Source organism: Amyelois transitella, chromosome 12 (genome assembly GCF_032362555.1).
Source record: "Amyelois transitella isolate CPQ chromosome 12, ilAmyTran1.1, whole genome shotgun sequence".
NCBI lineage: Eukaryota > Metazoa > Arthropoda > Insecta > Lepidoptera > Pyralidae > Amyelois > Amyelois transitella.
Window position 1 is genome coordinate 2785546 of NC_083515.1, and position 16248 is coordinate 2801793.

The window sequence follows — 16248 nt, forward strand, 5'->3', positions numbered from 1 at the left end:
TATGGCTTTATGACAAAATCGAGATTTAAGTTGTGACGGGTTACTAGCCCATCGCCTAAAAGAAGAATCCTACGTTTATAAGCCTATCTCTTAGTCTCTTTTTACGGCATCCATGGAGAAGAGATGGAGTGATCCTGTTTTTTTTCTATTAGTGCCGGGAGCTACACGGATATAAAATGGAACTACCCATGCCAAGACCTTTTCTTTGTTGATTTGTGCTGCCTATTACTCAAACTAATATCATAAATGGAAAGTGTGTTTGTTTGTCCGTCTTTCACGTCAAAACTACTGAACCCACCGAACGCTATCTCAATGAAATTGCGTACATATTGTGGAGTACGAAAAAGGACAAAGGGTACTTTCCACGCAAACAGAGCTGCGGTCTTAAGCTATTGTTATTGATAACACGACGATGACGTGATGATACCGGCGCTATCATTCCCAACGTAGTTTAAAATTCCCCATTATAGCTGGCGTGTTTAGCGTGCATTCCTCTTTTCGTGTTTGCCACTGCATTTCCTAGTCACGCGATTATGTCACAGAGTAGCAAACTGCTGGTTTTGTTTAAACTTCATAAAATTTCATTTTAAACTAAGTAAAATTATAGAATAATGAAGTACGTTAAGCAAAAAGTCCCATTAATTTTTCTTCCCGCGGGAATTCCAAAAATGCTGTCTTGATGCACATCTTCTATTTATTTAGCCCATGCTTGATGTGTTAAACATACATATAATCACGTCTATATCCCTTGTGGGGTAGACAGAGCCAATAGTTTTGAAAATACTGATATGCCACATTCAGCTGTTTGGCTCACTGATAGAACTGATATTCATATAAAGTGACAGGTTGCTAGCCCGTCGCCTAAAAGAAGAATCCCAAGTTTTTAAGCTTATATGTATATGGAAAAGAGATGGAGTTGTCCAATTCTTTTTTCTATTGTTGCCAGGAACCACACGGCCGTGTGGCATAATGATCATAAGATTCAGATAGCTGCTAGCCCATCTTCTATTCATGCTTGACGTGTTAAATAGACATGTAAAACAATTCTATCTACCAAATTCTCATATTTTACGGCAAACGGAAGTAAGCCGAGCTGAATAAAGCCATTTGTTAAGGAAATACTGCCCTAACTTTGACTTCCCAGTGCGAAGTCGAGTCGTAACGTGTAGTCCATTTATTTTATAGAGTTTTGCACGTCATGAACTGGAGCTAGTTTCTTGTGTTCTAAGTTCACTTTTAACATTAAACTTTCTGTTCCTTATGTCTGGGAGATCGGGAACATGTTTTAACTAGGAAAGTTGAAATGTAGTATTTTTACTGAGAGGCCACGTTCAGCAGTATGGTTTATTGATGATGGAATTGACATTCAAATAGTGACAGGTTGCTAGCTCATCGCCGGAAAAAAGAATCCCAAGTTTATAAGCGTATCCCTTAGTCGCCTATCACTACATCAAAGCAAAGTCGCGTCTGTCCCTATGTATGTACGTATGCTTAGATCTTTGAAACTTCACAATTTTGATGTAGTTTTTTTAAAGGTAAAGTGATTCAAGAGGTAGATTTATATGTAGGTATTCTTAAATGTTACCCCTACGAAAACGGAGCGGGTTATAAATAGAGCGCTAGTTATATAATATGGACAAAAATAAAGGAAAGATTTTATTTTTAAAATATTTAAGTGCATACAAGAACAATTTATTAATTCATGTTCATAAGCATAATAAATAAAAAATCAAATAAAAATTGCGATACATTCCCAAGACGCGCTAGTGCCAAGAATCTGACAAGCAATCGATCTTGAAAAACATCCATATATTTCCAAGATTTTTCGTTAGCGGACCCCGAAGCTTAAATTCAATAATTGATAATGTATTTGGGAATACGCTGTAATGAGAGCGACAGTGACGGATTTTCCAAATCTCTCTAAGGCAGCCACAAAATCGACAGTTTCATAAATTTCATTAATTTTATCAGCTTCGAATAATTACTCACAGCATTCTAAGTACGAAGGCAGTTGGGTAAAAATAAGTTTTCTTATAATTATAGACAGCTTTAGTTGAACTGCACTCTGTCTTTTGTCTGTTACGTTTTCACGCTTAAACCACTGAACCGTACTATACGCGCAAACACGCCTCTGGAAAAATATAAATAAAATTAAAACCTAAAAAAATTAAAGCAATTAAACTAACCGTTAGTCCTCTGCGGATCTATCTGCGCGTGCAAGATCGAGAATCCAGGAGCTATAATGGCGGGTAGCGTGCGCGAGCGCAGCAGGGGTGGGGGCATCCGCCGTCCACCCCCGCCCAGCGCTTCCGCCGCCGCCGCCGCAGCCGCTGCCGCACTGGAAAAGGGAAATAATCTTATATATAAAATTCTCGTGTCACAATGTTCGTTCCCGTACTCCTCCGAAAGGGCTTGACCGGTTCTCATGAAATTTTGTAAGCATATTGAGTAGGTCTGAGAATCGGCCAACATCTATTTTTCAAACCCCTTAGTGATAAGGGTTGCCCATCCTTAACATTTTTAAAAAAAAATTAAATTACTTAAAAACTATTTATAAGGCAAAACAACGTTTGCCGGGACAGCTAGTTTTTATATAAGTTTGTTTTGCTAAAGAATAATAAATTGGATTTTAGTTCAAAGGCCACATACTAGTGTTATGTTTGATTTTCACATTATAAAGTACCTATTTATTTTGAGTTTTCTCAATAAACAATTTAATGCAGCTACGTTATTAATGAGAGGGACAAGGACTGAAACAATGAGAAAATAAAGCTATATAAAAAAAAAGAAAACATGAACTCAACGGGATTGTCAATTCAATAAAAGGTTGCTTGTAAAAATTCTAAACAAACGTGCACTGTTTGCAAATGGCCGCCCAGCGACGTATAACAAGCTAGATACTTAGCTGCAAGGTACTTAACGTGGCACATTACATGTTAGAAAGGTGATAAATAATCATTATAAAACAAATCTGTTTTCGAAATCCATTCAGTTCCCGGCACCAATAAAATAAAGAATAGCACCACTCTATCTCGTTCCCATGGATGTCGTAAGAGGCGACTAAGTGATAGATATTTATATATATGTATATACTTGGAAATTTGCTTTTAGGCGATAGCCTAGCAAATTGTCACTATCACACAGTCTTTTTAAATCTGTTGACTCTGTTTACCCTCCAAGGAATATAGAAGTGATTAATTGTGTATATGTATGTTTTCAAAACTGTTTCTTTCAGCATCTGTAAGTATTGAAACCTCATCAACCGAAGTATAATGATGAAGTGTAATTTCGATATTCTTCCCAATATGGCCCAAGCTATAGGGTAAATAGACGAATGAAACTGTAAACTATATGTATAAGCTGCACCTGTAAAATGTATCAAAAATGTTATTATTTAAAGGAAAATATGCTGGTTTGGTTTATTTATTTAAAACTTTATTGCACAAAAAATTAACAAAAGGCGGACTTAATGCCGTTTGGCATTCTCTACCAGTCAGCCAGCTGACCAAACAGAAAAACTTGGTTTCACAGTAAACAGAAAAAAAAATACACATTTTATTTTCAAAGCAAAAGTGCACTGGCCGTATCTATCTAAATCTATGTCTGTGCCACCATTGAGATGCGACACAGAGGTGTTTGTACAAGCTGGCGATCTCATACAATATTACTGAGAATATACCGCAAACAAGATAAATGTGTCTGCAAATTTCAGATCTCGGTTTTATGCAACAACTGTTTGAGTGCTGGGAAAGATTTTTGAGATATTATTCTCGCACAGTTGTTATATTACTTGCAAAAATTTAAAAATTTGATTGTTTTTCTGACCTGATACCTTGTATCCTATTTTAAAAATAAATTTACATTAATCTATTTGCGAGTAGAAAATTTAATTTCAATCTATTAAAAAGAAATATGTTATTCAAAGACTCTAATTTTAGATATAAAAACTTAATATTATAATATTATGTTCATAACGTAATTCAAATCTCTTTCTTCCATCTTCAAATAGTTCCGGTTATATTCTAACCTCTTTAGAGAAAAACCCGGGGTGCGCGTTTGTGATGTACATATGTTATGCGATTATAGGCTTGATTTTATCACCACCTTGATTATTCTGTCTGACGTCGTCAGATGATATACGAGTACATTCGAAACATGTTAAAATAAGTACTATATAAATAAAGAAAACTAATAATTTTTACTCGATTATGATAACCTGTTTCCCATTAACGCGTTATAATTATCCCAATACACCCATCTCGTTTCCTAATCTCTACCACTATGTAATACACACATACATATGGTTACGTCTATATCCCTTACGGGGTAGACAAATAGTGACAGGTTGCTAACCCATCGCCTAAAAAGAATCCCAAGTTTGTAAGCCTATCCCTTAGTCGCCTTTTACGACATCCTTGGGAAAGAGATGGAGTGGTCCTATTCTTTTTTGTATTGGTGCCGGGAACCACACGGCACGGCGGCACTATGTAATAATGCTACTAAATAAAGTTGTACTATATATGATAAATCTAGTCAATCACCCATATTGAATTTCATTTGCTAAACATCCACATATGGTCGACATTCCCCTTTTAAATCTCAAAAGGGATAAAATTCATTAAGTACTCGTGGCAATTAACTGCACAACTGAATAAACCCAACAAAACCCCAGTTAACCACGAGGATTGAATTTATTATACTCGTACATCCCACGTTCCCTCTTCTCTCTAGAGAGTAAGAAATTGTATGTAAATACATACAAAATTACTAACAATTTTTTATCGTTGACTTGATTAAAGCAGTTCCGTATATAACTTTCCTTTCCGACGTCCTTAATTATGCTTACTTTGTATAATAAGCTTAGTTAACATTCATTCTCTCAACATGACTTCTGAGCAATCCCTTGTTATATTCGTGTACTAACATAATCTTTCACTTGTAATGTAAATGCTACACACTGCTTTCAATTTTACACTGATACATACATACATACATACATATGGTCACGTCTATTTCCCGTGCGGGGTAGACAGAGCCAACAGTCTTGAAAAGACTGAATGGCCACGTTCAGCTATTTGGCTTATTGATAGAATTTAGATTCAAATAGTGACAGGTTGCAAGCCCATCGCCTAAAAAAATAATCCCAAGTTTGTAAGCCTATCCCTTAGTCGCCTTTTACGGCATCCATGGGAAAGAGATGGAGTGGTCCTATTCTTTTTTTATTGGTGCCGGGAACCAGACGGCACAATACACCGATCATACTCCTTAATGCTCTCATCATTTAACCTTTTAAGTATGTAAGTAAGTTATATCAGCAGTTAGCATGTTACTTTTACGTAAGCCAAATCAACAGCTAGAATTTTACTCTCGTTCTGAGAATCTTCGTGAAAGCCGATAGCTCTGTGATAAATGCTCACCGCCCGTTAGTTGCGTCAGAATACTTGCATTTCATGATATAAAATGTATGTCGAGAATTAAATGGTTCTTAAAAGTTCAAAGACTAAGTCCTTATCTAAGTACTGTAAGTTGCTACATACATTAACTTATTAAACTTTATAAAATCTCTCTCTCATTACAGGGTATTTCCGAATTCATTATTTTAAAGATTGCATGTCCTGTAAAATAATGCCTACATACATACATACATATACATATGGTCACGTCTATATCCCTTGCGGGGTAGACAGAACCAAGTCTTGAAAAGACTGAATGGCCACGTTCAGCTATTTGGCTTAATGATAGAACTGAGATTCAAATAGTGACAGGTTGCTAGCCCATCGCCTAGAAAAGAATCCCAAGTTTGTAAGCCTATCCCTTAGTCGCCTTTTACGACATCCATGGGAAAGAGATGGAGTGGTCCTATTCTTTTTGTATTGGTGCCGGGAACCACACGGCAATATTGGAGCCAGGAACCACACAAATAATGCCTGTATGGTATAATGTTATATCTTGTAAAAAGATGATTACAGTCCATCGACTGCCATCTGCCTGAACACTACACGTCTTGGATTTTTTACATAAAATCACAAATTGCTTATGCTTTTGTCTTTTAATCACCTCTTACGATATCCACATTTAGTGACAAATTCATCGATCAAATCCTATGATCAAATTGTAAGTCGTTGGTATTTATTTTAATAGCAATTCGTTTAGGCAATTAATACAGTCACTACTTATTTACCCATCTTTTCACTGATTCTTTTATTTTTGTATTGATGACAGATAAATCTAATCTTTCTGATGACGTGAATAAAAGACAATTCGGCTGAAACTTCCATTTGAATCTCAATTTCATCATGAAGCAATACAACTGAACGTGGCCTTTCAGTCTTTTAAAGACTGTGCTATGTCTACCCCGCTAAGGATATAGACATAATTACATATATTTATGTATTGTGTTTTTCACAAGGAAGAGAAACATGTAAGTATTTTCAAAAGCTCAACCGAATTAACTGACTTGTTTGTTAAGGTTTCTTACAATTACCTTTTTTGCGATATAGCAAAAACATACCAGGAGATTGTTACTAGACGTGATTCCATCTAATGAAGGTTTGTTTAGGATATTGGCTTTATATTTCGTAAGCCTATGAAGTTTGTCGGTCACTAAACCTAATAACACCACTATAGTGTCTATGGTGTTAATGTTACCAAAAATTTTTTTTATTTATTTTGGAAAATACCTTTTTATGAGCAGCACACCACGGCTTCGTCTGTTGTACGTACATACATACGTGACCATATGGTCACGTCTATATCCCTAGCGAGGTAGACAGAGCCAACAGTCTTGAAAAGACTGAATGGCCACGTACAGCTATTTGGCTTAATGATAAAATTGATATTCAAATAGTGACAGGTTGCTAACCCATCGCCTAAAAAAAGAATCCTAAGTTGCTAAGCCTATTCCTTAGTCGTCATTTACGACATCCATGGGAAAAAGATGTAGTGGTCCTATTCTTTTTTGTATTGGTGCCGGAAACCACACGGTATGTTGAACGTATGATTCAGTTATTCAGATGATCCCTTACGCCTCTTACAAACATTTATTCACAGTAAATATAACAGTTACACATGTTTACATACGGGTTGAAATAAAGCGACACAATATTTTCATTGCACATTTTATTGCTTAATGGTTATACATGTCGCTTTAAAAGTTTATTTACTAAGCTGGTTTTGAAGTACTAGGATTCTGGGTACTTGATGAGGTTGCAAAAGAAGATGTTGAAACAGTTGTAGTTTTAGCCTCTATCAAATCATCATCAACTCCGTTCTTAGCTTCAATTGGATGCGTCACTTTGCTGTTATTATTAACTTCAGTAGCATTACTTGTAGCATTGTTATTTACAATATCCGAAGCTACTAATGAATTATCACCAGGGTATTTTCTTCTGGTTTCTAAAGTGTCATTTATTTCAACTGCACTGCTTAAATCATGAGTAGGAACTGTATCTTTGCAATCCATTTGAGATCGCCCTGCAACGATAACCTTATTTAAAATATTTCTGATTTTATTAATAAAGCTATGTTTGTTAAAATTGTTATTGATACCAATGAATAGGTCTTCTAAAGGTATGTTTAGAGCTCCATTGCTCGTGTTGACTTGCAGGTTTGCTCTGCCTACGTTGGCCACTCCTGTGGAGTTCAACTTTAGAAAACTTTTGCCTGGAACCAAATATAAAAATGAAATAGTTGTTTAAGTTAAAAAAAAAACACATCATACCTACATTTTTATTTAACAAAAGAAAAATGAAGTATGAGACAGGTTCTATCTTCAAAACTCTTCTAAGCGGTGCAGTGATTTTGAAAAAGTGTTAAGGTCCTTTATGTAAGTTTATAATAAGTATATAGACGTAATTATATGTATGTATGAAGGTTTATAATCGCATTACGGTCGGATTAGGTACTTCGTTATGATAAAATTTAATATTCACTAAAATTAAATATTAAAGTTTTTCAAATATAATTCTTCAGATTCGTCAGCGTGGCTTTGAAAACAAATTTTGAATAGAGTAACTTATTTCAAATTACATTTCCGATTTCTCTTTCATTACATTTTCTCCAGATTGATATTTAATTAGTTTAATTACCAAATTCTCCGAATCTCAGAGCCGTGTCCGACTCTCCAACAGCGGCTATACCCTTCGCCCTTATTGTCAGATCTACATTCGTCGGGAATGATCCACAGTTTGTAGACAAAGGATGCATGTCAGATCCTCTTTTAGATGCTATATTTTTTAAATTTTGCTCTGTCTTTTTCTTTTTCTTGTCTCTTGCTTCTTTCAGTTTGTTTTCTAACTAAAATTTTATATAATTTATTAGTGGATTACAAAACATTGAAATTGTGAATATAATTATCATAAAAATCCATTAGAATCACATAATTCCATACTTATGTTATACGAAATGTGAAATGTGAAATATGTTTGTTTGTCTTTCCGATACGACAAAGTGGAGGGATTAAGTCAACAAACCAAATTCCATCGCCAACATAAACGCATACTTTTAGAACTGTTTAAAAAACGTCGACTACTTAAGGTTAATGACTTTGTAAATTTCATACCATATCCAGTACAACGTCCTTTTGCTCTATTTCATCAAAAAATTCAGATCTTCTTTTTAAAACTGTAACGTTTTCTGGAGCAGCATCACTATATTTTAAGATTTCCATGGCCTTAAAAACGACAATATTAAGAATAACTGATGTTTTAGGGTCACCACTACCATGGATAGGTATTTGTTATAAATCAAATTCAAAAGTTTTTATCACTCGGATGCTTGAGAATTATAACTACCTCTCTCATTTTGCGTGTATTTACATTTTTGCTGAAAGCAAACAAGACAGATTGCAAATTGGACAAAAGACAAAAATTGGACAACAGAAAGCCAATCTCTTTCCCATGGATGTCGTAAAAAGCGACTAAGGGATAGGCTTACAAACTTGGGATTCTTTTTTAAGGCGATGGGCTAGCAACCTGTCACTATTTGAATCTCAATTATATCATTAAGCCAAATAGCTGAACGTGGCCTATCAGGGACACAAGGGATATAGACGTGACCATATGTATGTATATATTATGTAAAACCAATTTGTTATTTATTTGACTTAATTTAATTATTTAAGTCTTATATATCTTTCATGTAAAAACGTCAAATTTCAACTGAACTTATCCACTTATTTTAGCCGTGCGTTTATAGGTAAGTCAGTCACCCTTCCCATTTATATACTCAGTCAGATTTAACAACAAAGTGTATACGTCACCAACCACACAGAGGAGAATTGAAATCCTAAGTGGCATTTTACGTTTGGCTGCTTCGAGATTTTCTGAGCAACTAAGGTCGGCAGCACGGCGATTTTACGAGCGAATTCTGAAATCGATGTGTATAAATAAATACGACTCGAATGCATTTTATAGCCATATTGAAACGATTGTGCTGTTATGAGCACGAATTGGAATAATAGCGACAATTCGGATGTCTTCCATACACTTTGTACTACATACCATACATTTTGTACTTTATTTCTGAAAGTACATACCATACATACATACAATCACGCCTCTTTCCCGAAGGGGTAGGCAGAGACTACCTCTTTCCAATTGCCACGATCTCTACATACTTCCTTCGCTTCATCCACATTCATAACTCTCTTCATACAAGCTCGGCGGTTTCGGGTACACTTGACCTGACCCTTTACCAGGACGTCCTTAATTTGATCAAGATACGTTCGTCTAGGTCTTCCATGCTGGCCTGATATCGGAGAAAATCACGATTTCTCCACACTAAGACAAAACAACACAATGTTTTCAAACCTTATGTTAATTTTCGATACAATTTTAGAAGGATTTCTAATTTAATTTCTTTCTAGCGCCGCTCCCGGGGAAGCAATAATTATAAACCTTCCTAAGAAAACCCTCTTTCCAACATTTCAAACAAGAACTAAATCGTTAGACAAAGACGTTAGTGAATGCATTCAGAGAAAAAAAGGGGGACTTTAAAATATGTAGTGATTTTCACTACACCTGCAGCTGTTTTGTTTGTTTGTAATATCTTTGTTGCATAGAAATTTACACAGTAACAAGAAAATAGTAAAATACTGTTTTCCTGGAAACATGTGAAAATTCCAACGGAAACAAACCCCGGGGAAAAAGCTAGTCGAGTAATAAATATTCTCGCGATTGCATAATACATCGGGGCCTTGGGGAACGTGTAACTATATCAATATGTGGTGCGATTTGATTTGGCAAAGTTTACGCTGAAAAGTAGATCTATTTTGGATTGATGCGGGCTTTGAATCAGCTGCTCGTTTGATAATGCACGTGGACTTTTGCTGTAAAGAGCGATTACTATTAATTGTGCCGTGTGGTGTCCGGCACCATTCGAAAAAAAAGAATAGGACCACTACACACACACCACACATCTCTTTCCCATGGATGTCATAAAGGCGACTAAGGGATAGGCTTACAAACTACATACATACATATGGTCACGTCTATATCCCTTGCGGGGTAGACAGAGCCAACAGTCTCAAAAGACTGAATGGCCACGTTCAGCTATTTGGCTTAATGATCGAATTGAGCTTACAAACTTGGGATTCTTTTTAGGCGATAGGTTAGCAACCAAGCTGACTGTTGGCTCTGTCTACCCCGCAAGGGATATGGTCCTGAAAAACCAGAAAGGCACGTTCAGCTATATGGCTTATTGACTTATTGAGGGAACTGAGAATCAAATAATGACAGGTGGCTCGCCTATCGCCTTCAAGAAGAATTTCAAATTTATTAGCCTATCCCTGAGTCGTCCTTTGCAGTATTCAATTTTACAGTGCGGGGAACCACACGGCATATTCTGAGGTAGGTGTAAGCTACATTACTGCTAAGTATCATAATCCGAGCAGTTACTGATGGAGAAAGGATTTTATCTGATTGGCTTGGGTATTAGATGTTTATATATTTTAGTATTTACTTTTTAATATAGTTGAGTTAATATCGAGTAAGACACGTCTCTAACTAACTTTGAGGCTAGCTCAATCTGTGTACTTTGCCTCAGATTTATTTATAGCAGCAATACTTTAGCTGAAAAGTTGTAAACTTCATCAATTTCAGTAAGTTAATTTTTACTCGGGAGATTTTTATTCGGTCGAGACCGAAAAAGTTGGATGTTACAAGTTTGATATTTATTTGCGTATCTACTCAGTTGGAGTGTTCCAATATTTGTTCATTTTCTACTAAAAATTTTACTACTAAATCAAATTTTTGTTTATTTTCTACTAAAAATTTTACTTTATCTACTACACAAAAAGTGTATACTATATTATTGGTAAGATAACACGGTCGTGGGGAAATGTGAATAAAATGCCTGATTATAAAACGATCAAGAGGCATACAAGTTTAATATTTTTCATTATGGTATTTAAAAACAAAAAAAAAACATAATCGGAATTAGAAAATACATATATACATATGATCATGTCTATATCCCTTGAGAGGTAGATAGAGCCAACAGTCTTGAAAAGACTGAATGATCACGTTCAGCTATTTGGCTTAATGATAGAATTGAGATTCAAATAGTGACAGGTTGCTAGCCCCTCGCCTAAAAAAGAATCTCAAGTTTGTAAGCGTATCCCTTAGTCGCCTTTTACGACATCTATGGGAAAGAGATGGAGTGGTCCTATTCTTTTTTGTATTGGTGCCGGGAACCACACGGCAAAAATTATAAAATCAATTAAAAAATAACGCTTTACAAAAACGCCGTAATCATTTATTAGCGCACAAATTGACCCAGGAATCGTATTTATAGGTAAACGTGGACTTAAAACGAAATTGGCAAGAGAAATTACTCACAATTGTATTTTGCAAGATCATAAAATCGAACCAATAAAGATGAAATCGAAGTTTTGAAATAGCCGATTCGATTTGGCCCGAATATCAATTTACATTCATTCGTTGCGACGCCAAGCTAAAACTTTGTAAGTCAATTCTAATTATTATTCTAACTTTTACGTCGCTTTTGTCTTTGGTTATTGCTTCAAAAATCTTATAGGTATAATTGTTTAAGATCTTATCGTTTTCTTTCGAAATGCTTGTATTTGGTATAAATATACGAGTATGTAATTGAAAAAAAAAAAAAAAAGATCATAGTCCCGGCCAGGGTTTAATGAGAAACGGACTTTTTGTAATTGACCTGGATATTGGATGTTTATCTATGTATGTATGTGGCATTACATTAAACATTGTATTGTTATTTATTTGTCATTCAGTGTCCATAGAGATTCTTAATTATCCTTTTAACATCCCGTCAAAATTTTACCTAATTTAATTTCTTTTTTTACTGCTTCAATGATAGATAGATCGAAAAGATGCCCAATGTTACTGAAATTTTGTAAAGAGATAGAATCGAAGATTAAGGCTACTTTTTACTGAATCCAAAAGAGAAATCTAGATTTTACGCGCAAAGACAATATAATTGAACGTCTTCTATCATAAATTTCTATTGTTTTAGACAATGTTGAGTATCGTGTACATATCTCTAATGGCTATGGGGGCGGTTAGGTCCCGGGACCCCATGAGAGCCAGGGCCATTCCTACCATCTCCAACTCCTTGGTCAACTTGGGAAAGATGGATATAACTTTTCACATCGGCAAAGGTGAGGTTTAAATCTATTTAACTTAAAGGAAACTATGACTAGCACAGTAATATGTAGTCCTGTATTTATAAGGCTAGACGTAACTTTAACCCTTAGAATTATATTTTGTATATCGACGATGTCACTGGCATTCGTTAATTTATTAATTCATGCATACATACATCACAATCATTCATACACACAAAAATAAGATTTATCATATTGTCAAAGAAATCTCCGAAATAATAGCATGCGCATAATCGTTGTTTTTATTCACAGATACTGAACCACCTATGAAAGAACCCGTTATACCATTCAACCCAAAACCTCTCCCTATTATTGACGAATGTCTTTGCAACAGTTTAAGGAATAATTACAATGATCACATCTTTGGAGGCGCTTCAACTATGATTAACAAAATACTGTCAAGTCATGATCTTTTCAACTTTAACAAGGAAATAGTATCCGGCCCTCATTGTTGCGAATCTGTTGAAGAAAACAGTATTACGTTAGAATTCGGCTCTAAAGCATCAGCAGGTAATTTGCCTAGATCCATGTCATTCAATCCCATGCCACCTATCATACTCGATAGTTTTATGCCAAAAAAACTTCCCTTTGCTCCAATGCCTCTAAAACCAAAAGCAATAGAAATTTTTTTGTTCCCAAAGAATAAAGATCTAGGCCTCAATGGCAATAAGATGTGGCAGCAAAATTTTGGCCTAAAGCCAACAAAGAAACCGATCAGGAAAGACATTAAATTCGTTGGAGATAAAGATTCAAAAAACACATTTGACACGAAAAATGTTTATGATGTTAAAAGTGTGTATAACATGAAAAATGATAATGACTTAAAGAATGCTTATGACGAAAAAAATACTTACGAAATCAAAACTGTTTATGATACAAAAAAAAGTAATGATCTGAAGAATAACTACGACGTTAATACTTATGATAATCTTAAATATGAAACCGTTCAACCTGTTACTTTCAAAAAGGAGATTGGTATCAAAAATGAAGAAGACGACAACAAGTCAAATGATAAAGAAAAAACGCGGGAAGATAACACCACTGTTAGTAACCCACAGTAGTGATTAGTCGCAAAAATTATTAATTCCTTATAAAAAGTCGTCTAATACAATGGATAATAATATAATGTGGTTTTATTAATAGTTTAAAACTCACTCTCTCTCTCTCTTGTACTTTCAATTGCATTTTTAACTATTGCCCTCAAAAGGGTTATTAAGATCCATGTACAAATGTTTGCCTTCTAGACACCTACTACGCTTTGGAATTTTGCCAAGCTAGTTTTATTTTTTCTACCATTGTTTTCAAGGTATTATGTAGATAAATGTCAACGCAAATTTCTTTTAATCATCCTGGAGGTTTTTGCTTGCGGCCTCTCTGCAGAGACGCACAGGGTCCGCGTATGACCATGATCGTTAATTAGGTATCTCAGGTTTTCACAAATAACAACTTTTGTTTGCAGCAATCACAATCCTTACTCATATTGTTTTATAGTTTTACATCCAGTTTCATGAATGTGCAGGTTGCCTTACCATGCATCGGTAACTCGTCGTAATCAAACTAATATACAATAAATCACATAAGAGTCACTCATAGAGAATTACATAATTTGAGCCTGTGCATTAAAAAGCTGACTTTAACGGTAACTCTAACATTGAATCTATTATTGGCATGGAAATATTGATTTATCATTTCAAATGTGTAATTATTAAGGACAAATGAATGGTATACAGTGAGTTAGTGTGGTGTTCGCAATTGAAGCAAAATGAGCCTTCGTAAAGCTGGGACGTGCTTTGAATTATAAACCAGAATTTGCATCAGGTTCGTGGCATTTAAGTAGAGGTAGTAATTACTATACAGGTAATGTTTAATGATTACCGAAAGGGATTTTACAAGTGGTAAGGCGTTTTTGTGTAATTTTGTGTATTAACTTTTGTCATATTAAATTTTGTGATTATTGGTTTTAGTAACTATAAAGCTATGTGAAGTACGATTTTGACGCTTAAAAAAAACAAACATTATTTACGACTTCTATTAACACATATGATCAAAACCAAACTACTCACTGTTTCTCTTTTCGCTGCTGCCTCTTCTTCTTAAAAGCTCTTTTGACCCTTAAGAGAAGAAACGCGGCTCTATCAATAGTTAGCACCGAGGGCCGCTTGGCGGCGCTGGGCTCGTCCATCCCCTCCTCTTCGTCCGCCGGTTCATCGCACAACTTCAGGCCGAGCCATCGCTGTTTCGTGGTAGTCCGCGTTGTGCCGTCGTCCGAAGCACTCGGCAATACGCTCACGCCAGCCGCATTTTTAAATTTCGAATTTAAGCGCAATGACTGAATTTTACTTTTAAAACACTAAATTGCACTAAACTTTATACACACTTTTTGGTAGCACTACTTCTCTTATTGACACTAACACTTTGAGGCGTTAACCTGAAACAACAAATAAAATATTTTATTCACAGTTTTAAATCAAGAACCTTTAAAAAGGCACTAACAATTATTGGTTCAAATTACCAAGATGCTAGCCGACCTCAATGTCATAGGCAAATATTTTTATTGCACTGAGGTGCTACTTTCAGAGTCGCATGTACTTAAATATTGTCGTTTTTGGACACCATTATTTTACTCTAGTAAAATGCAGTTAATGTAAAATGATAGAAAGACGAGTACCGATGAATTATAACACGTAACAACATCACACTAACACATCTAATTTCATATTCAGGACTCCCAGAAAAGTTAAATTGGGGTTCATGAATAAAGTCTCCCAAGTATTCTAATAATGCCATCTCAGAGAAAAATTTAAATATAATGTATAAGTTATAAGGAGCTAATAGAAAAATGTAGCAATTTACGAAGTCTAGACTCCATAGATTTGGTCTGAGAGCAAAGATGTTGTTATTGAATCAGAAACATTGTTACTTTGAAAAACGTCTGTCGGGAGAATTTTCTAGACTAAATTCAATTTCTTCTTTGGTTTGTTATATATGGAAAGCTTATTATCCTTAGTCTAGATTTATAAAAATCCGTATTATCTGTAATAAAGATAAGAAAACAACATACGGTGTAGCTATCTACACAATATGTTGTTATTAAATTTTTTTTTAAATTTTTGTACTTTTAAAATTAAACACACATTAAGTTACAAAAATTTAAAGCCATGTTTAGTTGAATTGTTTTAATGATAGAATTGAGATTCGGAGATATACAGGTTAATGAATATGAAGTTCTAAGCCTTTCCCTTGATAAACTTTTACAATTTAATCTGCGTCGGAAGAGGAGAAGCTGGTACACATTGTATTCTAAACCGTAAGTACGTCCTGCTAACCTAAATACAAAGAATTCATCTTTTTAAAAGATTATCTTTAATCCAAGCCTAAGGGCTTGAAATGTAAGTGACATTAAGCGTATTCATGAGCTAGGACCTGTTATGGCTTATACATGATAGATCCAATACGGGTAAGGTTGCGGAGGTCAGATGGGAGTCGTTTCGTGTAAAAACTTGACTTACTCAATCCAGGATACAATCAAAGTCAAAGGCGTACCCCGGGCTCCTCTCTAGAGTGGTGAGGATGCAACCGGGACTAAAGCCAGGAGGAAAAAA

General features: G+C 35.1%; 2 protein-coding genes across 2 annotated transcripts; both read right to left on the reverse strand.

Annotated features, from left to right (window-relative positions):
- Positions 1-2181: 2181 nt before the first annotated feature.
- On the reverse strand, positions 2182-14828 carry LOC132902359 (uncharacterized). Its single transcript, XM_060947096.1, has 2 exons — positions 14710-14828; positions 2182-2338 (listed from the first exon to the last, which is right to left on the reverse strand). The coding sequence occupies exons 1-2, from the start codon at positions 14826-14828 to the stop codon at positions 2182-2184; spliced, it is 276 nt and encodes a 91-aa protein (XP_060803079.1).
- Positions 7163-8668, reverse strand: LOC132902296 (uncharacterized). Its single transcript, XM_060946766.1, has 4 exons — positions 8561-8668; positions 8088-8295; positions 7549-7662; positions 7163-7473 (listed from the first exon to the last, which is right to left on the reverse strand). The coding sequence occupies exons 1-4, from the start codon at positions 8666-8668 to the stop codon at positions 7163-7165; spliced, it is 741 nt and encodes a 246-aa protein (XP_060802749.1).
- Positions 14829-16248: the final 1420 nt, after the last annotated feature.

Coding starts and splice junctions, on each gene's coding strand:
- LOC132902359 (XM_060947096.1), bottom strand. CDS start 14,828: ATGGACGAGCCCAGCGCCGCCAAGCGGCCCTCGGTGCTAACTATTGAT. Junction 2,339..14,709: donor CAGCAGCGAAAAGAGAAACA/GTGAGTAGTTTG, acceptor TCCCTTTTCCAG/TGCGGCAGCGGCTGCGGCGG.
- LOC132902296 (XM_060946766.1), bottom strand. CDS start 8,668: ATGGAAATCTTAAAATATAGTGATGCTGCTCCAGAAAACGTTACAGTT. Junction 8,296..8,560: donor AGGACGTTGTACTGGATATG/GTATGAAATTTA, acceptor ATAAAATTTTAG/TTAGAAAACAAACTGAAAGA. Junction 7,663..8,087: donor TCTGAGATTCGGAGAATTTG/GTAATTAAACTA, acceptor ATTTGGTTCCAG/GCAAAAGTTTTCTAAAGTTG.